Source organism: Anarrhichthys ocellatus, unplaced genomic scaffold, assembly GCF_004355925.1.
Source record: "Anarrhichthys ocellatus isolate YVR2014 unplaced genomic scaffold, GSC_Weel_1.0 scaffold4, whole genome shotgun sequence".
NCBI classification, from domain to species: Eukaryota; Metazoa; Chordata; class Actinopteri; order Perciformes; family Anarhichadidae; genus Anarrhichthys; species Anarrhichthys ocellatus.
In genome coordinates, this window is record NW_022280034.1 from 5,237,009 (window position 1) to 5,260,627 (window position 23,619).

Consider the following 23,619-nt stretch of genomic DNA (forward strand, 5'->3'; position numbering starts at 1 on the left):
TCTTTATCTTAGCCGACTGTGGTCAAGGACAGTGCAGCGGCAGATGGCTACAGCCTAACACAAGCCTTTTGTTGAGCACAACCTATTCAAAAAGAAAAGGAAAAGACGAGCAGTGAGAGAACCAGACAGCGAGACTCGGGAGGTGTTTATTGAAATAGCAGGTCCTTGTAGCTTCTCTCACCTGAGGATGCACGCTCAGCCCTGCAGTCTCAGGGATCTTTCATCCGGCAAACAGCAACTCTACAGAGACTTATATACGTACCACTCAGTGCACTGAGTCATACTTCAAAGCCCTGTGTGGTGTGTGCGAGGGGGTATTTATGTGTGTCTGCTGTCCCAGTTAGACTCAGTGGGACTTGGAAGAAAAGGTGCAACTTTCCTTAATTTATGGAGCAAGCGGTGAGAGGGAATAGAAATGTTTGGAAATCTACAATGTGTAGATGGTTTGTTGGGAGCAGATGGTTAAAGAAATATTTCCACATTTTGGGAAATATGCTGCTTCACTTTCTGGCAGAGAGTTTGATGTGAAGATCAGCACCACCATCTGCTTGTTTTTTCTTCGCCAAAGAACAATATATTTTCATTATCGATTAATCTACCAATTATTTTACACTCTAATGGAAATGTGGAATTGTATTTCTGCTACAAACGTTTTTAAAACATTTTTATTTGTTTTTCATTGTGTGCTTATGTGCATAATAGCAAACATGCAACAGATGGGATTTTTGTTTCCTCAAATTGAATTAGTGTTTAAATATGTTGGTCTAAGCCATGGACGCTGGTGTTTTCTGTGCTCACAAAGTAATCGTTGTTAAACTTTGTGAAAATCACAAAGGTTTCCATGTTTAATAGAAGCTTTTGTCTTGGATAAGGGTTTTGTCTTAGAATAAGAAAAGTACACATCAGGAGTAACCTGTATTTATTTTTTCAGAAACACAGATGAATAGAAAATGCTGACTTGTGGAACAATGAGACGATTATCCGACTTGTTGCCTCTGTTTGCAGACATGATTGATTAATCGTTGAAGTCTCAAATTTAAAAAATGTACCTGCATCTCTAAATCAAAATATTTAATATGTGGTATGGTGGTTGTTAAGTGCAACAATAAGACAAGTATTTAGAATAAAGGTGTCAACATAGGAGTAAAAACGATATGGTCTGGTAAACACTTGACAAAATGACAAATTGTAATTTTCCAACTCCTGTTTTTGTACAGATGAAACAAACGTGGTATAACATGCTAATTAGTGAGCTTATAGGAGCTGCCTGTGTCCCCGTTTCCAGCAGTGTATCTAACAGACAGACACTGGTATTGATATTCTCGTTTAACTCTCCACCAGAAGGCAAATGTTGAACTATTCCTTTAAAGATCTGCTTCCTAACACAATATGATTTGCTTTTAGTTTGTGTTAATCGGCCACTTATCTGCTCTCATGGCCGACGTGAGACGCAATATTTCTGTCTGCAGGTTAATGGGAGCAAAAACCAACACACAAACGCACTCCAGGCTCACTTGGGTAATATTTTATTTACTCGTTAATCTTCAAAACTATTTTTCATAATAAATTTCCACTTTATGTTCATCAAAGAACCGTAACAATAAAAATAAAAGAAAATACTGTAGAAAAATTGTACATATAGAAAATAAACATGGTTAATGAACACCTAGATGTAGAATCCCATTGATTGAGACTCCTCCTTTGTTTCTGATGGCAACACAACAGAGATAGAGGGAAAAGAAAGCGATAGACAAGGAGGCACTGGGAGCGCAGAGAGGGAAACATACTAAACGAGGGGAAAACAAGAGAAGGGAGGAAAAGGAGGTCAAGGCCAGTTGAGGATGGAGAGAATAAGGGAATATGTTAAGTTAATTTTATACTTTGAAATCTCACACAAAGTCCTTTTTATGTCCTTTTTTGCTCTCGAGCATTTTGCATGCATCTGTCTGGTTGGTTACGTTGCTTGGAAGATCTGGAGGGGTTCATGTCATGGCACTGTTTGTATTGATGTATCGTGGGGCTACAATTCTTGAGCTATAGAGGGCTCAGACACTGCAGAAGTCCAAAAACAGATAATAACACTGTAGCCCGGATCGGAAACCCACCCGTCTGTCCTGCATTGGTCACGTCATGAACATTGATAAATCAGTCAACTAATAGCATGAAGACAAAAGGACACAAAGAGAAAGAGAGAAAAGGGAGAGCCAATAAAAATTGAAGCAACTCAGGTTGTCATATAGTCAATGACATCGTGAACTGGACTTTTCTATCTATTAGCAACACATGGTAACATTTACTTTGTCCTGTTTTGATTCTTTTCCCTCGGCTGTTTTTTGCTAAAAAAAGGTGGTTGGTTAGAGCAGGTATAGTGGGCGTGGCCTATAAGACATCAGGCTAGAAAACAGGACATGGCCTGTGGTGGACGCACAGATCCAGGCATTGCGCTGGAGTTACACTGCAACCCGCAACACCCCCCCCCTCTCCTCCTCCCACAAACCTACCACTTCTGGACTTATTAGTGGGACACTCCACCACTTCACAGCACAGCTCAGAGACTCAGGCATGCAGCACACTCGAGATGGTCACACTTTGTCAACGAGGATTTTGAACTGAGAGTCGAGTCGGAGATTAAATCGTGGTTGAATCCCACAGACTGAAAACCGTTTTGAAGTGCGTGTTTAGGAATACTTCAAGCCAAGGTGGTAAGTTTATGATGGTGGTGCATCACGGTGTAACCTCTGGAGTTTCAACGCGGTATAAATCACACGGAGTAAGATAATTCACGTGCAATAAGACCCCCCCCCCCTCCCTTCCCCAAAGAGTCTATTCTGCCCAAATGTTCTTCATAGTCATCATTATCATTGCAATAACAATTATCATAATGGTCATTGTCATTTTCACCATTGTCTTCTTGTATAGTCTTCAGTGTCAGTTATGAAGATATGGTGGGTCTTTAGCATTGCAGGTACGTGTATGTCTGCAGGTTTAGATTGTTTTAATTTTTTTCTGTGTGTGCATGTGTGCTGTGTGTGTGTACATGTGTGTGTAACACCGCAGTCATGTGCGACTGGTGCCTGTAGGTAGCATCTGAAGTCTCAAGTATCCTGTCCAGGAAAATATCTCTCAGTTTTTCCACTGATTCCACCTTTTGTGATTTACAGGGTGCCGTAAAAACATCAGCACCACAACCCATCCATTATGTTAACGGCACCAGCCATGCCTCTGCCTATTCACTCGTAAGTCACTGTCTCTATGGCTACACCCTGATTTCCTGTCCCCGTCGCTTGGGGTAAGACTTGGACCGCTAGTGTGCTTGTTTCTTCAGCATCCTCGGTGCTTCAGCGAGTCCCATCTGCTGACAAAGAGGAAGGCCAAGAAGCTTGGAAGAGACACTTAGTGCTTGTCTTGGCGCTTTTACTTCATCTTTGTTCTGCTGGCCTCTCTCTCAGCACACTCAGTCTGCCATGTGCTTCACTTAAAAGTCTTCCTTGACCTCTTTGAGTCCAACACAAGAGGTCCCACTGTGGCAGGGGGAGTGACTGGTCTTTTTTATCTGGCTGGCTCCAAAATGGTTCTTTACTGGGAGTTGAACTGGTGCATTTTTATCATTTGGAATGGTGTTTATGTTCATAAAATAAGTCTCTCTCAGAGGCTCTGCTCATTGGTAAATACTGTACAATAAGGGTCCATGCCCTTGGGCCAGTCTGTACGTGTGTGTGTGTGTGTGCGTGTATGTTTGTGCTTAAATGTATGTGTGCTTGAATGTGTGTATGTTTGTGCTTGCCAGCTTGTGTGCAGATGTAATTATTGGAGAGTAAACATTAACATCAGCATGTCTATGTCAGTGTGTACGGGTGTATCTTCTTTTTTTTTGAGAATATATCTATTTATGTACATATACCGTTATATATAAAGGTGTATGCGTATATGTCTGCACGTTGGACGTCTTCCGACCTCAGACGTAGTACTCCTTGTCTTTGTTCTTCTTGTTCTTGGAGATCTTGGCGATCCCCAGCGGCTTGTCCTTGGCGCTGCCGTTGGGCTGTGTGGCTGAGTTGCTGATGTAGTTGCGGCTCTCGTCCACGTGGTAGGAGCCCTCGTCGCGGTTGCGGTACTTGTACATGGCGTAGAGGAGGATGAGGATGCAGAGGGCCGCGGCCGCCACGATGCCCACCACCATACCCGTGGTGCTGCTGCTCTCCCGAACCACCTCGGATGGAACTGAGAACACCTTCACCTCCGGCAGGGGAGGGCGGGCTGTGAGGGGAGGCAAGTCATGTTACATCACAGTTTACGGCATTATTGATTTGTATTACATGCCAGGGTGATGGTTGGAGGGCTGGAGCAAGAAGATACAATGTATTATCATGATGAATTATTTGATCCGCTTTTTGCATAATGATACGTGCTGGCAAGGGAAGGCTGCAGCTTAGAGCCAAAGCCATTTGCATATTATCACATAATGTGTAAACAGATTACATTACACCATGTTGAGATGACGTGCCAGAGCACAGGTGCACATTATTTCGCTTTTATTACATTTGACACTTTATGGCATACACAGGCAGCGAGGGCTGCAGAGTGGTGATGTACAGCATGACACCATATTAAATGATTATTGGTGAAAGAATATTGTACGCACTGAATGGAGTAGAGTGAGGGGGAAAAAAGGAAAAGGAAAAAGGGAAAGAAACTGCTGTAAAAAGTAGATGAAATAAGGGATAAGGGAAGGTGAGGGGAGGGTGAAAGCAGAGGAAGAGATGGAGATGAAGATTGGGGAGTGGATGGAGAGTGTTAGGTGATGCCCAGAGGCAAAAACCTAAGTGGAAATGAAAAATTCATTTTTGCGAGCGACCAAGCGGCAGGAAAAAAATGGGCGTTAGGGATTGTGGTGAACACATGAAGGGAAAAAAAACCTTCAAAGAGGCGGTGTGATGTGAGTGTTTGTGCGGGAGGGGTAGTCTCACCTGAACTGGGGTCACAGGGGTCAATGTCTTCGTCATCGCTGGGACACTCAGCGGACGCCACCAGCAGGTCGTCTGCCGACTACGGAGAGAGGAAACAGTGGGAACATGAACACACGTACACAGACACAAAGTCTTCAGCCTGTGCTCCACACCCCTTCTGTTTATTTTCTACATGTGTGAGCACACAGCACCAATGCATCGCCCACTCGTTTTCCAGTTTGCCACAAACACTTTGGCTGTTACGGCCCCCGGCAACGGCAGGCGTACCACGGAGAGAAGAAGAAAAGAGGAGGGAGGAGAGAATCATTGAATTCTGTTTAAAGTCACAGGGGGACAGTCAGTTATCATCTTCTCCTCGCTTGACCCTCCCCCTCTTTTTTCTCTTCTGGCCTTTCCATCTCCCACACCTCTCCGCTTCCCTCTGTTCTGCTCTCTCCATCTGATATTGGCTAATGTTCATGTGAGCATGGAGAATGCGCAACGTGAAGCCAAAGAGAGGAATAAATCCACATTCTTTATTTCCATTAAATATTCCAGTCATGCGCTTCATTTAAATCTCCTTTATTTAACACCTCTCCACAAGCACCATGTCAATAACCCACTTACGTTCGCACTCTAACCTACATCAACCGAGTGATATCTCAACAATCGCGTATCGTCCGCGCCTCGCTCCCTCTCGATGGGAAAGGCGCCCTTTTTCCTATCCATCCTTGCTCCTCCTGTTGCCATGGCAACTCTAAGTTCAAGCTGTTAAAAATGATGGGGAATAAAAAAAAGGAGTATGCACTCTCAGTGGGGACCTGTGCATTGATTTGCCATTCCAGCCAGTGGTATGAGGAGAGGGGGGGCAGTGAAAGATAGATTGATGGATAAAAGGAATTTCAGGGGAATATGGGAGAAAGAGAGATAAGAGAAGACAGGATAGGAGGAGGAGGAGGAGGAGGACTTCAAAGTGCTGCGGTCTTTACTCAACACCTTGCTAATGTGCCCGCATATTCATGAACTATACTGTTAAATATCGCCCGCCCTGACGCTTCGGCGTGAGATATGTGAATATGTGTGTGTTTTTTAACCACACTGGGCGCTCAGTGCCAGTACTAAATTAAAATTGGATTGTGATGCATTGCAGTAGATGCTAGAAACCCACAGAATAAAGGAGAGAGGAGAGAGAGCTGCAGAGCTATAAAAGAGATGAGCTCTCGATGCAGATTACAACCAGCCCAGAACAGAATCTGAACCAAATGAAAGTACTAAGTGCTCCATGATGTCTTAGCTAAAAACCTACAAGCTGAAATTCATTAAGCTTTTTTTTTATCCTTGGTTCCTTTATTTCTTTGCCTCCTCGCCTTTGTAAGAACATATTACATAAGGTTAGAGAAAGCAAGCACTGAGTTCATTCATCTGAAAAAGCCCGCACTGGCAAGTCGGTTTAGTTTGGCCTGAAACATATATTAAGTTATTGATGCTTGACTCTGTCTCTTTCCTCCGCTGCCTTTCCAATCAGTTCTGCCCACTGGGCTGTCAAATGCTGCTAGGGTGAGCTTAGCCTCTGGAATCCAGCCAGTCAATAAACCTCTGTGCCTTTGCCAGGATCCAAAGAGCACAACAACCAATCAGCCAGTAGGAAACACATCACCCCTGTCTGTCACTGATCAATGTTGTGCCACCATGCTTGATTATTGATCCAAAAGACACCTATATGTGCCCTCCACGGGAGCCTGTTTTGAATCCTAAATTTCAGTAAAACCAAAGCCGACAAGTACATTTAACAATGCCCCTCCCACCTCCCCTCGTCAGCTGACCACCCCATTCAACCGGCAAGGTGTCAATTGGAATATTGATCCACCTATCACATGGTAGACAATGCACACAAGGAAAACTAGAGACATGCCAGACACAACTTAAATCACATCAATAACCCACAGAAGTGTATAGAAGATGCACTAAAGAGATATGTCCAAGAGACCCCCGCCCCTCCGTCTCACCCTCCCTCCGTCCCTCCCTCTTTGCCCCCATCTTTTCAAAGTCTATCAATAGAGCATGCGGACATAATGATGGACACAGATGCACAACGATAGGAGGGGATAAAAGAGACACAAAAGGGAAGAGAAAGGGAAGAGAGAGAGAGCATGAAGAGAAGGATATCTGCATGCTGAAAGAGTAAAATCTCTACCTGAGCAGCCGAACAGTGCCAACGACCGTCCATGCCTCCCTGACTGCCTAGTTCACACATAGTAGCTGCCCTCTGTCCTCACACACTCTTGCAGGAGATTCAACAGCTTGTCAGTTACTTTCACAACTGGAAATCAAACACACATGTACACACGCAAGCTCTATGATAGCCAAACACGATCCATTGCTCCTTTGCTATTGAGACACATCTACACAGGCACACGAAGCATACACCAAATCAGGCTGAAGTTGGCAGGCTAATGAAGAGATCCTGGCGAGAGAGGAGAGAAGCTAGCTCCACTACTGCAGATGGTGAGATAGGGAAAAGATGTGAACAAGGTAGCGGGGAAAGAAGGGAGGGGTAAATATGGAAAAGCTATGGAGGGAGAGAGAGCGCAAAGGAGATTGAGAAGAAAGGAAAAGTGGAAAGTGAGCGAAGGAGGAAGGAGAAAGAATCTCCAGAAGATGGATAGCGCGCAGAAGAAAAGTAAGAGGGAGGAAAAGATGTGAACAAGGTAGCGAGGAAAAAAAACCAGACAGGGAGGGAGGATGGGAGCGAATGAGCATTAAGTGTTCAGAGAGCTCGTAGAAGTGTCTGGGTCAGCTGACTCCTGATAGCCAATCGGGCGGCGCTCTGAGCCTCAGGTTTCTTCTATCAGTCTTCCCGTCGAGCACAGGTACACACACACACACGAGCGCACACATCCACAGACAGACACCGAAGATCAAAAAACCAAAAACTCGACTCTGTGACTCAGAGCAGCCTCTAGCATAAACACTCACACATTCTCACACAATCTCTCTCGCTGGTGCTCAGCTGTCATGCATTATTAATCCCTTTTATTTTTCAACATGCAAAAGAAAAAAACAACAGTGGACTTCAGGAGGAGGCACATAACACATTCTTACTGCACAAAGTACTGTCAGTAAGAGTGAACCCATGGGGGCGGGGCACTTTAAAACACACCCTCGGACCCGAAGCACCTTTGGAAGACATCTCTCACTGCCCCTCCTGTGATGCAATGTGGTGCAATTCAAGCATATTGTTCTCAATCCACCTGAGTGTTTGTGTGTGTGTGTGCAGCCTGTGTTCACATTATGTGTGTGTGTGCTGGTTAAGGCCAGGTTGGTTGCCAGGCAACACAAGGCAGCCTCAATGGAGAGGCTGTAGATTATTCTTAAACAAGACCAACACACACACGCACACGCACACACACACACACACACACACACACACACACAAAGTTTGGGGGCCAGCAGGAGTGATTTGACTTCCATAGATAAGCACACTGCATCACACTGAGCATATACTGGGTCTGACCTAGTTCTCATACAGTGATATTGACTCCGGTGCACATCTCTAACTCATCCCAGATTTAGCACTTACATCAGCATATCACAAGAGCAGGAATACACACACACACACACACACACACACACACACACACACACACACACACACACAAACAGGGAGAGAGATTGAGAGGTGAAGTGTAAAGCCAAGCCCTTGTGACAACGCTGTCACTCTGCGCCGCTATCCCTCCAGCTCTCACATCCATTATTGATGCCTGAGGCTCAGCTCACAGCTCTCTGCATTCTATTATTTATGCCTGAAACAGCTGGTGGTTTATATACACAGAGGAGCTATTCTCTATGGGAGCCTGGATGAGGGAGAGAGAAAGCAAGCAGCGGGTATAGTGGGGCTCACCATCTCCATGGCAACTTGTATCAAAGTCTTTTTCAGTGCGGCACAGTTTTATAACACAGAAGAAGAACTGCAGCACACACAGACGCCCACAAAGAGCCTGACAACATCACACTAGTGATCTGAACAAAAGAGCTGAAGAGTCTTTGGTGTACCTGCTGATAATGTTTCCTCTGACATTAGCTGCATCCACTATAAATATGCCTCAAAACAACAGTTATGTGTTTCTATAGCAGAGGCCCATTTGCATCAGTTTAGATGCATATTATGGAAAAGCTATTACAGCCTCCATTAACACAATCATTTCTCCTCCTGTAATTTAGTGGGTGGGGACCACTTACTTGAAAATGTGCCATCTAATCCACTCATGAGAATGTGTACGTGAGCCTTTAATGATGAAAGGGTTCTGGCTCCATCTTATTTATTAGCATGTTACTTTTGATAAAGATGACGATACCGAGCAAATATAAAACACTATTAATCATTAATCAGAAAGAAACAACAAACATGTTGCATATATTACTGCAACAGAGAAATCACAGTAATATGTAGACTCTTCAGATACATGGTGTTTCATTTCATGTTTGTAAATCAGTGACCAAAGCCTTATTTAGTTCCAAAAGCTCCAAAGAGCTGGAGCTAACTTACAGATGATAGAAGACCGCGGTCTGGCTGTGGACCTTTGTTGCATGTCATCACATCTCTTTGATGCCTCTTCATCTCCTGTCAGCTTTCCACTGTGTACTATCTAATAAAGGTTAAAATGCCTGAAAAACCCCTTTATGTTCTCCTATTTCTTTGGATGCATCTTCAGCATTCATCATTACGCTTAGATCCTGAACTACCTTATTTGTTTTTGATTTCTTCAAAATGTGTCTTTGATGTCTTCTTAACTTCAAGACCTTATGTAAAACTGCTTTGTACGAAATGTGCAGTATGAATAAAATATCCTTGCCTTGAGTGGAGTATAAAAAACAATCCCACTCCTTCTGACATATCTCGCTATCCTCTAGTCCTTGATCAGTGGGCGATGTGCTTGCTAATCCTCTTACTGAGTTTGAAAAGAAACTTATCAAAGCAAATTAACACTTTTTAATTATGAATTGTCACACCAAAGAATGCTGAAAGTGGGCTAATATGACATATATGTTCAAGATGAGGAATTACACAGAAGGACCACACACTAAGGGATTAAGTGAGTTTTCCACACACAAGTTAAATATGTGATCGTGCTCTGACCTGCTGTGTGGCGCCCTGCTTCCTGTTGGTGGCCGTGGTGGTCGTGATGTCATTCATGGAGGGGGCGGAGTCAGAGCGGTTGCCTCCAGCTGCAGCGCTGGACTGCGGGGTGATGGAGGAGGACGGCATGTCGCCGACCAGTCGCGCGCTGCCGTCCACTTTGATGTGCGGATGCCCCTCGGCGGCCATGTTGAGGATGCGGAGGCCATTGTAGTAGAGTCCAGACAGCTGGCCCTGGAACATGCCTGCACTTCGCTCGACTCCCCCGACACGCACCGTCGTCTGGCTGTTGAAGATGGTCAGCTGGCGACCTACACGGACACAGGCGCACACATACGCACAAACACGCACCAGACACACAGAGGCACACCAGGAGGGAAGGTGGACAGACACACGCAAATACAGTCACACACACATACATACCGGCGGTCACATACGTGCATACACACACACACAACAGTGTTTGAGTGTTACACAATCCACCACCCCCAAGCCATGGTGAGAGTATGGGATAGATTAAGCATGGCAGAGCAAATCGAAGCCGTGGAGAACCGTGGAGAAGAGCTGAGACTGTGAGAGATAAGAGTGGGAACGGAAAACAGAGAATAAGAGGAAGAGGAGGAAAGAGTGGGGGTGAAGAGACTGAGAAGTCGAGGAGGAGGAGGAGGAGGATGAAGAGGCAAAGAACAGAAGGAGGAGGAAGAGGCAGCAGATGAGAGGAGTCAGTGGGTCCTGAGAAGATGGGGCTGACAGATGGTTGCAATGGTGATGGCTGTATTTGAAGGAGCAACAGACAGAGATCTAGGGAACTGTTGTAACAGCCCTATGAAGCATGCACAGGTTATAAGTTCTAGCACTGCTCACTGTTAAAGGGACTAGAGGCTAATTTAAGGACCTCTGCTGAAGTTTAGGAGGAAAACTTTTACATTCTTTTTTTTCAAAAAGCATTGCTCTATTAGTCATTTCAAATTTACATAATTATTCCATGTCACAATACTTTTTGCTTGTACTTTAATTGGATTACAAAATAGTTTGTCAACATATAATCTTTAATGAATGCTTTATCGTTTACAATTTTGATAATAAACACAATTATTTACCAGTCTTAATAAAGCATCTTTTTATCATACTATTTTCTGATTTATTCACATTTAAATCTCTCCATCGTCCCTTTAACCTGATATTATCAGATACACACTAACAAGATACGTTCACAGGCACTACAGTTTACACAGTATTACACACTACAGCTGTCCAACTTTTAAATACTTAGTTATGGATTTATTTTTAGATGTTAGTTGATGGTGCACAATATAGTATATTCAGCTGTCTTCAAATTGTATTTTTTAAGCTCAAAGTTTTAAGGAATTTTAATCAGGGTTTTTACCTTTGTCGAGTAGCCAATCGTCAACTACTCGACCGAGCCGATAGGGGATTCGCTGTCTGGCGATGGCCAGGCGCTCGTTATCAATGTTGCCTTTAATTTAGAGATGAAAACACAGTAGTAATTACGCACATCCAAACGTGGTACAGGAGCTGGATACAAAAAGAACAGCAATGAAAAGAAAGTAATGGTCTGCTCATTGTCAGCATGTCACTGCGTTAAGCTTGATGTGCTCAGAGAAGAGGAGTTGAATTCACTATGTTTCCAGTGAGCGGACTCTTACTCTCTGTTCATTGGGTTTAATTTAAAGAGACATTTCAGGGGTTAACATCTGCAAGAGCACAGGGAAATAATGTTACAGCTGCCACATACTGTCTATATAACTGACTGGGTTTAGAGTTACAGACAGGAAGAAGCCTCACACACACCTCACAACAACTAGCATTTAGCATTTTAACTATCAGCTATCTAAAGCCTGGACCTCATTGTGTTAAAGACTACTACCTAAGATTACCACTTTAAATATAAAAAAACAACAAATATAAAAACAAAAACTATGTTCAACAAAATACACTTTTTTCTTTTTCTTATTTTTTCCTCTCTAGTTAAACATTTAACTCAACATATGACATGTTTTTTTAATTATTATTTGACCAAGAATGCACCAACTGTTATTATTTTCTTTTACGGTGAGAAAAACAACTGACACCTGAATTGAATATTTTCATAAATTACCTTTAACACTATTTAACAGGCCTAACATGACATAGCTGGCTAATATACAAGCTATTGTAATAACTGTCTCTTTTTATGGTTTAAAAAGTCATGTTTCATATCAGATCACACATATTTCATTTCAAACACAATAACATAAAACAAAGCTTGCAATTAAATTTCTCAACCTTGATGTTTAAATAGAAACATTGATAGAAACACTGATGTGATTCACCAATCAGGAGCTGGGTTGATTTGGACTAAGGCGTAGTTAACTCTGTCCCAGGACAGGCAGTGCTGTAGAGGGTCGAAGTGTTGGGCTTATGTGGGGGGGGGGGGGGCAGGGCCTACCTGAGGGATAGCGCTCTATGACCGGCAGGTCGTCCAGTTGGAGGGTTGCATTGCCTCCGCTGCGGGTGAACCGAATTATGTGGTACTTTCCATCGTTGACAAACTTGGAGCTCTCCTCGATGTTGATGTCATCAGTGCCAACGTTAAACACTACTCTAATGTTGCCTTTATCCTGAGGAGGAGGAGGAGGAGGAGGAGGAGTACAGAAATGCCTCATGAGATATTTTTATAAAATTGTAAGGATATCATTTCTTTCTTTGTTTTTCAGGCCCTAGGTTATTGTTCTTAATGCCTAATAATTTGTGTTACCATGAGACCTTTCTTATGTTCTCCACCAACTCAAAGTCTGTTCACAGGAGTTTGAGAGTACTACTGCATGTGTAAACACATTGTATAAAGCCTTTTGTGGCTCCAGAGGGAGCTGCATGAAATCTGATACATTTCCTCAAGTGATGGCAAATGTGTCATCAACAGATGGAAAACAAAAACAAATCTGGGGGTGTGGAGTTAGAAAGAAGGGAGCTTACCGGACGTCTGTAACCTGTTCTTCATCTCTGCTTGAGGCTAGTGGTTAAAGGCTAAAATAACCACTACTAGCATAGCACACCTGAATCTCCTGTCTGCTGTTGTGTTGCATTGTTGGTAACGTAGGCACCAGGTTTTGAAAAGGAAGTATGATGCATAATATAAAAAGGATGATATCTCTGGTTTTGCTGCATCATTTTGCACCCTTTTTTTTCATTCAGTAGAGTACCATTACTCTTTTATCTTCTTTATGTTGCTATTTTGGCCAGGTCTCTCTGTTAGAGAAGAATATGCCAATGTATGCATTGAACATATTAATTCCTCAAGGAAGAGCAATATGTAAAATAACTTAAATGATTCATAAATATGAAAAATCACATTTTCTTTGGTCTAGTTTTTGAATGCACATGTGTTTACTTACTATCTGCAGCTGAAGGTAGTCACCCAGGCCAGACGCGCTGTCCACCCGGAGCAGAATGGCGTGTTTCTGTTGGGTGCTGAACCCGAGGGCAAGCCGGTCTGCCCTGGTGCTGGGGCGTTCATTAGGAGGCCACGTGTAAACCACCACGCCTCCATCACGGCCAAAGATATAAGTGGTCCCAGCTGGCCCACACATATAACATTTTTTTTAATTACAAGCAGTCTATATGCCATAAACAGTGCTATCTATCATCAGAGGTTACGTACTGCAGATTGCACCTATAGGCCTATTTTTCTGTTAAATGTTTAATATATAAGGGGCATACTGGAAAATAATATTAAAAACTCATAAATGTCACAGTTGACTGACCTTTTACATTTAGCTTGTTCCTCCTACACGCTAAAATTGGAAAATAAAAACTGTATTTCCCAAACTACTTCTCAACATTACTGCAGGAGGCTGACTGCAATAACTGTCTCATGAAGACTGCTGCATACAATTGTTGGACTCGCTGCATGATGAATAAAAAAAATCGTCAAGTATCTTCTTGTAAGGCTGCTGAGGATAATTAGTTAAAAATGTAAAGAGGACATTATTGAAGAGAATTGGAAGAATCAAACTAGACATTGAGCAGGTGGTATTTTTGTCCCACTTCAGAATCAACAGTTGACAGTGCCCTCACCTGGCAGCTCTGATAAAATGCACACAACAATGCTTTGATTGAGTGTTTGAAACCAAATCGTCCAAGTGCAACAGTTTAGTGCAGTTATATACACCAGGGAGTGTTTTCTACAGTTTAGAGAAGGTTAGCCTAAGGAACAAGGGTTGACAGAGAGAAGTCGACACATAGCGTCTACAAATGCACTTTTAAACCTGACTGCTCTATGATATTTTTCTGTGAGAGAAACTGAAACGCAAAGACTCACCGTCATTGCATAGTGGACCAGCATACGACGTCATGCTGCAGTCACAGGTGAAGCCTTCCCACTGCTGCAAACAAACTCCCTGATTTGAGCATGAGTCTTCTTGACATGTAGTGCTGGGACCTGCAGTGAGAGAGGTGGTGGTGGTGGTGGTGGGGGGGGGGGAAGTTAGGAGAAGATAAGCAGACATACTTTTTTGACTTTGTCTGGAGCCCAGTGTTTTCACAACAGTATGTCAGTATACTTTGGGTGTTTTTAGACCACATTTCCTTGAAGTATTTTGCATTTTGAAAAGGCCCGGTAGACTGCGATGATGTTATGATTAGTAGTATTAGTAGAAAATCATTGTGAGACTAGGATATTGTGGATAGGCTCCCATTCTTTACGCTAACAGGAGATGCTGGATTATGAATATAAACTGAGCTAAAAACTAAACTGGAAATCTGTGTCATGAGGTTAAAAGAGCAAACTGTGGAGAGCATGCAGGTGGTGAGGCTAGATGAATGGGGCAAGGACAGGAGGAGGAGTTTAAACATAAGAGGGCAGAGTTATGTTTACAGGCCTTCATCTCAATACTCGTTCATCAGCAGTCTGTCGCCGTTCGCTCCCCGCCTCGTGCTAAAACCGCATAGGAGGAAAATGTCAAAGCTCCGAACTCAAATCTCCTTCGTTGCACTTCTGGCACGAGGCGTGGAGAAAAGGGTGTGAAAGGATTCACAAGTGGAGTATTGAAGTTTAGGATGGGAGTCAGTAGGAGGGGTTAGAGAGCATGCTGCTAGGCAACCCGGGTGGTGGAGCTGTGGTCAACTCAAGTCAAGCGGTGGTGATGTCACTACTGTGATGAAGTCACTATGGTGGCTAGGAGAGGACAGGTCACCTCTGACCTTTGACTCTGGATCACTGGGATCCACACAACACTGGACACCACTGGGTAGTTTCAACACACGCATACCTACATACACACCCACACACACGCATTCACACACTTGTCCACACCCTCAGACACGTGTCTCACATGCGCACACAAAGCGATATACCTTGCAAGTCAGCTTTCATCAATGTAACTTTTGTCGGCCAAACAAAAAAGCAAACAAGCAAATTAAGTTAGATGGTTAGTCAATGCACACAGATGCCTGTGAACTGCTGAAAGAGTGGAACAGAGAGAGGGAGAAGGAGAGAGAAAACACAATGTGCAGAAAGATCGAGGAGGAGATGAGAAGAAAGAGAGTCAACTTTACATCTAATAGACCAGAAGCTGGGTTAGTGGGTTATCCTAATAACAGAGAGCATGAGTTGAATGAAAACTGAAAGAAAAAGCAGTAGGGACACGGGACCGGAGCAGATCTACTGGTGTGTTTTCGTCCGTGTTTGCACCTCACCTTCACAGCCTCTCTCTACTTGTCCCATGGTCGCCAGTGCATCAGCCAAAAGGTCAGGGAGCCGGCCATTTAGATCAACTGTTGCTAGGCAACCCTGAAATCCCTCGCGGGAGTGGACCAGCTTCGGAAGGTCTCGGTACATCTCTTTGGAGACGCCCCCGATATACAGGTCACCTGACGAGGAGCAACACAATGAATGGCAGCTTCGTGAAGCAGTCACAATGCTGTGTAAAGTGGCAATGCTGCAAATAATGATTTTCATCATTGATTGTTAAAGACATTATTTTTGTGATTCATTTATTCATTAAAAGGTTAAAAAATATTGAATAGGGTCTTTCAATTGATTGTTTTGTTCGACCAACAACCCCGAACCCAAATATATTCAATTAACACTGATAAATAAAAGAGGAAAAGCTGAAAAACATTCAGATTTTTAAAGCTGGACCCAAAGAATATGTTTTTGTTGTTTTTTGATAAATTAAAAAAAGTGTATCGATTATGTAAATTGTTGGCCATGGAACAATTTGACATTTTGGGAAACACACTTATTCGCTTTCTTACTGAGTGTTTGATTAGAAAATTGACACCACTCTCATGTCTGTACCCCCAGGGGACGGTTAGCTTAGCTTAGCACGAAGACTGGAAAAAGAGGGAAACAGCGAGCCTGGCTCCGTCTGAATGTCAGACAGACAGCACCTCTTTAGTTCACTGGCCAAGAAATACAGCAGCACAGAACTCATACAATATTTAACCTGTTAATTAGTGAGCTTGCTCTGAGGTGCTGGTGGCTTCATTTTCATTTATTATACGGACATGAGAGTAGTATCAATCTTCCCATCTGACTCTCTTTAAGCTTATTTCCCAAAATGTTGAATTTTTCTATCAATCGTTTCAGCGTAATCAGTATATGTATACATACTTATAAGCTACTGTAACTGAGGTATCACTGCTTGTATTTTTGTGCATACCCTTTAGGTCGAGGTTCTTGGCGCCCATGGTGGTCTGCGTGGTGACTTTGGTGTCAATCTTGACTGTGTGGAGATTGTTAGTGTCTCTGGATATGTGCACGTTGTGCCAGTGGTTGTCATTTAGGGGACTGTTAGAGTTGCCCTTGATCAGGTGTGCACCATTGCCCAGGTCCGAGATGTAGTGTAGGTAGCTAGAAAAGGAACAAGGAAAGGAACGTAATGAGGAGGAGAAAAGGGCAAATTAATCTTATTCATGATGAAGAACAACATAGGGTCAAATACTTCAGGGTATTATAATCTGTCTTCTAGAAACATAATTACAAGAGTAGAAAAAAAGCTGCTTGACTCGTGCATTTTTTATATTTGATATTTCAGCCTCAAGAATTTTCTCTTTTTATTCATCAAGGACAATGTTCATTGTAAATCCCAGGCTACATTGAACATGCACATGCATTTATGCAAGACAGATATAACCATAAAGACATATTTAAACCGCATATTAATTAATTCCCCTTTAAAGACTTTGCACTGACTCGTGTAATGTAAATACCACACATTGCCCAGCTCACCCTTTAACCAGCTCTACCACTATGAAGTCATTGCCGTCTCCCCTGTTGTAGAGAACGAGACCGTCGGGGGACGTCGTCTTGAACTGCATGAAGAGATGCATGGAGTAGTAGGCCTGCAGCGTGGGCAGCGTGACGAAACTGGAGCGCGAGCGGAACGTGACGGGGTCGGCCACGATGCTCTTATAGCCGATAACGGCGTTGAGCTCGCAGTAGTCGATGTCGCCGTTCTTGCAGAGGTCGATGTAAGGCATGCCGTTCAGCGTCAGGCCCTGAAGGTGGCCGATGAAATTCGAGGGCACGGCAGGCATGAAGCGCTTCTCCGTCACAATACCCGTCTCCACATTGTGGAACTCCAACTGGGTGTGGTCGCCCGCCATCTGACCTGGTGGCGGGGGGTAAACTTCAAAGGTGAGGGCTTCAAGTGGAACTGTTCAAACTAAAACTAAAACTGATCCTAATACTAATCCTAATGCTTATTCCAACACTTGAACAAACACTGACAGACTGCTAGAAATAGATGTAACAGACGCTAACACTATAAATAAGACTACTAAATACTAGCGCTGTAAAGTTATGTTTACAGTCATAATTCAGAATGATTATTTTCACTTACACAGGCACAGATGTTCTCTAAAAAAGAAATAAAACCCTTAATGTTGGTCTTATAGCATTAAATCAAAAAAAGACAATCAACCAGCAGTTTATCGTACAAAATATTTCCACAAAGATGCCTACACACAGACTCAAACAGCTTGAAGAGGTAAAGGTAATGCTGCTGTGATTACCTTCAACAGGCTGCAGGTCGTCCACGGTGAGTTTGAGGCCCTTGCCACGCCGGACTACCCTCACAGTGTGCCACTCATTATCATTGAGGCCCGACCCCGCAAAGATGGTCTCTGGGCCTTTACCTACACATAGCCCAGAGCACCATTAACATAATGCACAGAGAGGCAGAGAGACACAGATAGAGAGAGAGACAGGGGAGATAGAAATCCAGAGACAGAGATAGAAAAAGAGAAGAAGAAGAAGAAGAAGAAGCCAGGCAGGTTGAATTAAAATTTAAGGACAGAGAGTGAGGGCATGGAGGTAAATAGCAGAGGGAAGGGGGAACCATACATATCCTGGGGAGACAAACACCTCCATGTCAATGCACTCTCTCCACAGATAGACAGACAGGTCACTTTGCAGATACGCCAGCGAGACGAATGATGTGACGAAAAACAGACAGATAAACAGAAAGATTAACGTAAATGGATGCCATGGGTTCCTAAGATGGAGACTGTGAGTCACAACAGGCCCACGCTGAGACAACCCATCTGTGGACGGATCGCACTGCCATGATGACCACCTACTACCCACACATGAACAGACAGAACATTCGCACCCCCTTGATTCCTCAACAGCCCCCGCACATCTAACATATACAGAATATCAGCCTGCGTCTACATGCAGGTTCATTTCTTTATTTTCCACTAGAGCGCAATCCTGCGACCAGCCTCATGGTGGCACTAGACACACATTGGAACATCTCAGAGAGCTCTCCAAGGTGCTGATGTGCAGCAGAATGAAAGATCATGTCCTCCTATGATGTCTCTCTCTCTCTCTGCATGTATACCAGCTCAGATCCTCACATAGTTGACTGCACACATTTGACACACTGACTGTTCCCAAAACCTCAGCGTCCCCTTGCTCCTACCCACTACAAGCACCCCACCAACCTTAAACACACACGCACACATTCCCCTTCCTCCGCCAAGCCCAGTTGGTTTGAGTGAGTCTGCTCACAGTGACCTATGGGTGGTAATGATGGGGGAGGTGAGAAGTAAACTGACCCGAACGGATTCTGCTGCTGAAAATGTCAGGAATGCCTACATCACTCATGGAGGCATGCAGGCAGGCAGACAGGCAGACACACACACACACAGGTAGAGAGTTAGAGAAAGAGAGGGAGGCATGCTGACCCGCAAATATAATATGAAAAGTCACTCAAAATGGCAAAATGGCAGTGTTAAATGCATGTGTGTGTGAGTGTGTGGCTGCAAAGCTAAAATAGTGTGTGTTGTGCGTTAGGAGAGGACACAGGGTTCCCCTGAGGAGACTCAGCTGTGCTCTGGGCATGAGCATCTCATCCTGTTACCATGGATCACTGCCTAACGCTGAGCGAAGGAGAGAATATGTGCATGTATGTGTGAGTTGATGTGTGTGTGTTTTTTCATACGTAACCAAATACTCAAAGAACGAGTAGACCGTGGTGAGAGTGAGGCAGTGATCTGTGTCAACCTGGGAAGGCACAAATATACACGCCAACCAACACACACACACACACTCACACACAAGCACCTATTTTGGGTCAGTGCTAAGAGTGCGTTCAGCAGCAGGGTGAGCTCGGTTTAAAGTAGAGCTACTAGCGATCGCTATGGCGGTCAGCAGACAGTCTGCGCTCTCCGCTGTTCAAGCCAACAGACAACGAGGCGAGACAAATCAAACAGAATGGACCGTTTGTTACAATGGAAATAGAATTCAAATCAAATGATGACACAAGCTAGTATATATTATAAGAGCAGGATAATGAAAACAAAGCGTTTCATATTTCATTAGCTCCAAATAACAAATGGCTTTCCTGCTGGATAAGCCTGAAATCTCTCCCATGCCGAGGCTTTTATTTGACTGCTGAGTGGACTATTTCAGTAGCGCCTGGCTGTTAAATCATTTTTTTTTCTTCCCCCTCGAATATCAGATGTATAATTTATTGTATGCACACGGTGTGCCAGAAAAGTGGCTGCCTACTTAAACGTTCATTGAGACAACCGGTCTAAAATTGGCCGACAGACATGCGGGATAGCAACAGCCCTGTGTGGCTAATAGGGTTTCTATGGCAACTGCAGTCGTCCATTTCACCACCTCTTTGCCATCACAGAGCAGTCGTCTCTCTCTCTCTCTCTCTCTCTCTCTCTCTCTCTCTCTCTCTCGCTTTTCTCTATGGTCGTGACAGAGAGAAACTCCACGTGAGGGAATTAAACTTCATCAGGGATTCAGCTTCACTCACAGCAGCATGAACATAATCACACACACACACACACACACGCTCACACACAGGATAACACCCCAGAAAACACACACATGTAGATGGGGCACAGAACAGACAGAATGCAAAGGCACTCGTAGGCAAGCACACACTAAACACGCTGAATGAAACACTTCCCAAAAATCCCTCATGTACCGTTTAGAGAGGAACAACAAGGAAACAAAGAAAGCAACCAGACAGACGTCGGGATGAAGGTGCGACAGAGAGGTACAGAGGGATAACATGTGTTTTGTCTCTGGCATGAAAGAGACGGAATTACCCTGCAGCTTTTAGTTGCATTCATCCACCAGTCACACTACCCAACAACACCTTATTATACCTAAACTCCTCAACCTCGTTTTTTTGTCCCTCTTCTTCTCTTTCTTTTTTTCTCTCTTCTCCTCCCTTCAACTCCCACCGTCTTCTCTTCCGTCTATCCTTCCTTGCTAAAATGGCCGACCTGGAAAACCCTGGCCCTCAGCAAAAATCGCATCACTCCTGTGGTGTAGCTGAACATGCAGACACAAACCACAAACACGCATATGTGCACCTCCCCTGTCTAACACACACACACACACACACACACACACACACACACACACACACACACACACACACTGAGGAGGAAGAGGGGAGGGGTTAGGTGAGATGGAGGATCACTTACTGGCTGTACAGTTTATCCTGATACAGTCTGGAGGGAGAGCAGAGCAGAGGGTTAATGCTGCACACATACAGATACTCTCCACGCCCCTGGGGACGCACACATCGACACACCCTGCACGCATATATATATATACAAACACGCACACACCCGCACACACTGCTGAGAAAACACACACTCTCCTTCGTCACAGGACCTCAAGCTGGACCGTGTATTTTCTTACAACAGTGTGTTGCAAAAATGCAATTTCTGAGACTTTGAAGTTCGGCCAATGAAGAGTGAAATCAGGATCAAGATCTTTACATTAAACAGTAACATGTTGAGGAGAGCGGTGTGTCCCAGCATGAGCAGTGTGCTGATTGGCTGCTCTGGCCTGAGCGACAGTTTCAGTCACCAATAGAAAAGCATCAGGAGACTGAGATGGGTCATGCGTGTCGGTTTGTCTGATGACATCGAACACATCCCATAATTTTTGTCGCCCATCCAGAGCATAAATCTCATAAAGATTTTGCCCCATTATTATACATCGTTTTGTTCTTCATTTACCCATGATGCCTTGGTGTGTCGTGTGGCGTCAACCACAGAAAAGACGCGGCTGCAGACAACCAGAGACCAACTCATGCACCCCTCTGTTAGTCTATGTGTGTTAGCATGTATTGAATTCATGTAAAAGTGTGCGACTGTGAACGAGTGAATCTGGAAATGTGTTTAGCAGTTGTGATTATGTGTGGAGTTTTACTAATTGAGTGTACAGTCTGTGAGTATCTGCATTGATTGTTGAAAGTGTTAGGGATGCACAGGTCCACTGGGAGTGAGCAGAGAATGCAGCTTGAGGCTTGACCCTCTGTTCAACGCAAAAACAATGCCACTAACCTTCAATAGCGTATGTTTGTGTGTGTATTCAAAGATAACCTGTATGTGCCATACAGCTTAAATACCTATAGAAAGTGTACCTACTTTCCAGGGATTATATCATATCAATCAACATTTAATGACATTCCTATGCAAGAAATAGCCAAGAGGCCAGTATCAGCTGCATTCCCCTGGCAGGTAATCAAACTACGTTGGAGAATCCACATAATTGTGTGCATGTGTGTACCTAGGTTGACAGTGAGGCGGACTCGGCCCCCGTCCAGCTCCAGGCGAAGGGTGTCTGCGGAGTTACGGGATGTAGTTGCCATGAGAACGCCATAGGCCCGCTGGGAGCGAAAGCGCAGCGAGACGTCCTCCGCCTCGGTGTGCATCGCCACAGGCAGCTGCACCTTCATAAACTTGCTGCCGTCGTACGACAGGATAGTCGCATCTGTACAAGACGCACAGAGGGGGAACAGAAAGGGAATGAACGGACGGTTAAAAAAAAAAAAAAAAGTGAAAGAAAAGCGGAGGAAGACGGAGATGACGGTGGAGTAGAGCGAGGTGGGTGGACACATAAGATTGACAAGGAGAAAACACATGAGGTGGGAGGAGACAAAGGAAATTTGCCGTTGAGTGAATCAGATTTAAATATGACGAAGTATTTTGCGGCGTGGTCCTTGTTCCCCCATCAGTTTTCATCCTTAATTCATCATCACTCCCTCACAGAAGAAGATGTAAAAATAGCGGCAGCTGGTTGGCCGGCCCCGTTATCCGGTCGAATCAGAATGCACGCCGTTGAGTGTGTTAGCCACCGTCGCTGACATCCCAGACCCTGGAGTCATAATGTAACAAGCTCAGGTGATCCCGCTTTAATGGCTTTTGCATACTCATTTACATATTCATAATCTTCTCTCCCTGCTACCTGCTGGGGCCAATCCCCAACCACTAAACTGTTTACTTCTGAGAACCCTATTTTTTATTGGCCAATTACATACACAGCTAAACACACTCTCTCCATGTCTCTGTGTCTTTATTTCCCAGTCCTTCGTCCCTTCTTCTTATATCTCTCTATTCCACTCCTCCCTCGCTTTTTCTTTCCCTTTCGCTCTCCCTGTTTCCGTGGGAGACAGTTGGAGCCAGGGCAAAAACAAGAGAACAGGAAGAGAGGGAGGCCTCATGAATACTGATGGGCTCGAGAAGGAGGGAAAGAGAGAGATAGTGTGCGTATGTGTTTGTGCGTGCATGTCAGAATAAGTGAGTGAATTTAAGTGTGAACAGAGGAGGGTTTAGTAAAGTGAGAGCGGGGGGGAGAAAATAGGGACAGAGTAAGACAGAGAGAAAGGAGGGGGAGGAGGCAGAAGAGCTCGTGGCTAAAATGTAAATGAACCCTCATTAACTTGAGGGAAAAAAAGGAGGTGGTTGGCCTGTTATATCACAGATAACATAACTAACAGTCACACACACACCCGCCCAAGCACACTAAACACACACACGTGCACAGATTTCTGATGGCTGACTAAATTTTCCTCACCACGGCACCTGAACAAATACCAGGCAGATAGAGCAGGGAGGGTTGGTGAGGAGGAAGTACAGAAGCCCATTTATGCGAGGAAAAAAAAGGAAGACAAAGTGCAATGCACACAGGCCGTGTTGCATACAGTCGCATCATTTAACACCTGGAGCACACACCAGATGTGCCATAAACAGAATAAGTAGTGAAAG

General features: G+C 44.2%; 1 protein-coding gene across 17 annotated transcripts in view; it reads right to left on the reverse strand.

Moving 5' to 3' along the window:
• Nucleotides 1–1,510: 1,510 nt before the first annotated feature.
• The window catches only part of nrxn1a (neurexin 1a), a 61,542-nt gene continuing 39,433 nt past the window's right edge, over nucleotides 1,511–23,619 (reverse strand). For 9 of the 17 annotated variants that reach the window (XM_031844225.1, XM_031844234.1, XM_031844233.1 and 6 more), the window contains 13 exons: nucleotides 22,142–22,345; nucleotides 21,046–21,072; nucleotides 18,103–18,225; nucleotides 17,318–17,699; nucleotides 16,749–16,939; nucleotides 15,781–15,954; nucleotides 14,405–14,524; nucleotides 13,479–13,660; nucleotides 12,533–12,704; nucleotides 11,471–11,560; nucleotides 10,084–10,394; nucleotides 4,968–5,046; nucleotides 1,511–4,257 (listed from right to left, as the gene is read on the reverse strand). In XM_031844225.1, coding sequence (XP_031700085.1) covers nucleotides 3,956–4,257; nucleotides 4,968–5,046; nucleotides 10,084–10,394; nucleotides 11,471–11,560; nucleotides 12,533–12,704; nucleotides 13,479–13,660; nucleotides 14,405–14,524; nucleotides 15,781–15,954; nucleotides 16,749–16,939; nucleotides 17,318–17,699; nucleotides 18,103–18,225; nucleotides 21,046–21,072; nucleotides 22,142–22,345 — 2,357 coding nt within the window. In that variant the 3' untranslated portion in view covers nucleotides 1,511–3,955. The remainder of the gene's footprint in view (nucleotides 4,258–4,967; nucleotides 5,047–10,083; nucleotides 10,395–11,470; nucleotides 11,561–12,532; nucleotides 12,705–13,478; nucleotides 13,661–14,404; nucleotides 14,525–15,780; nucleotides 15,955–16,748; nucleotides 16,940–17,317; nucleotides 17,700–18,102; nucleotides 18,226–21,045; nucleotides 21,073–22,141; nucleotides 22,346–23,619) is intronic. The other 8 variants (XM_031844239.1, XM_031844241.1, XM_031844238.1 and 5 more) reach the window with 3 other exon arrangements.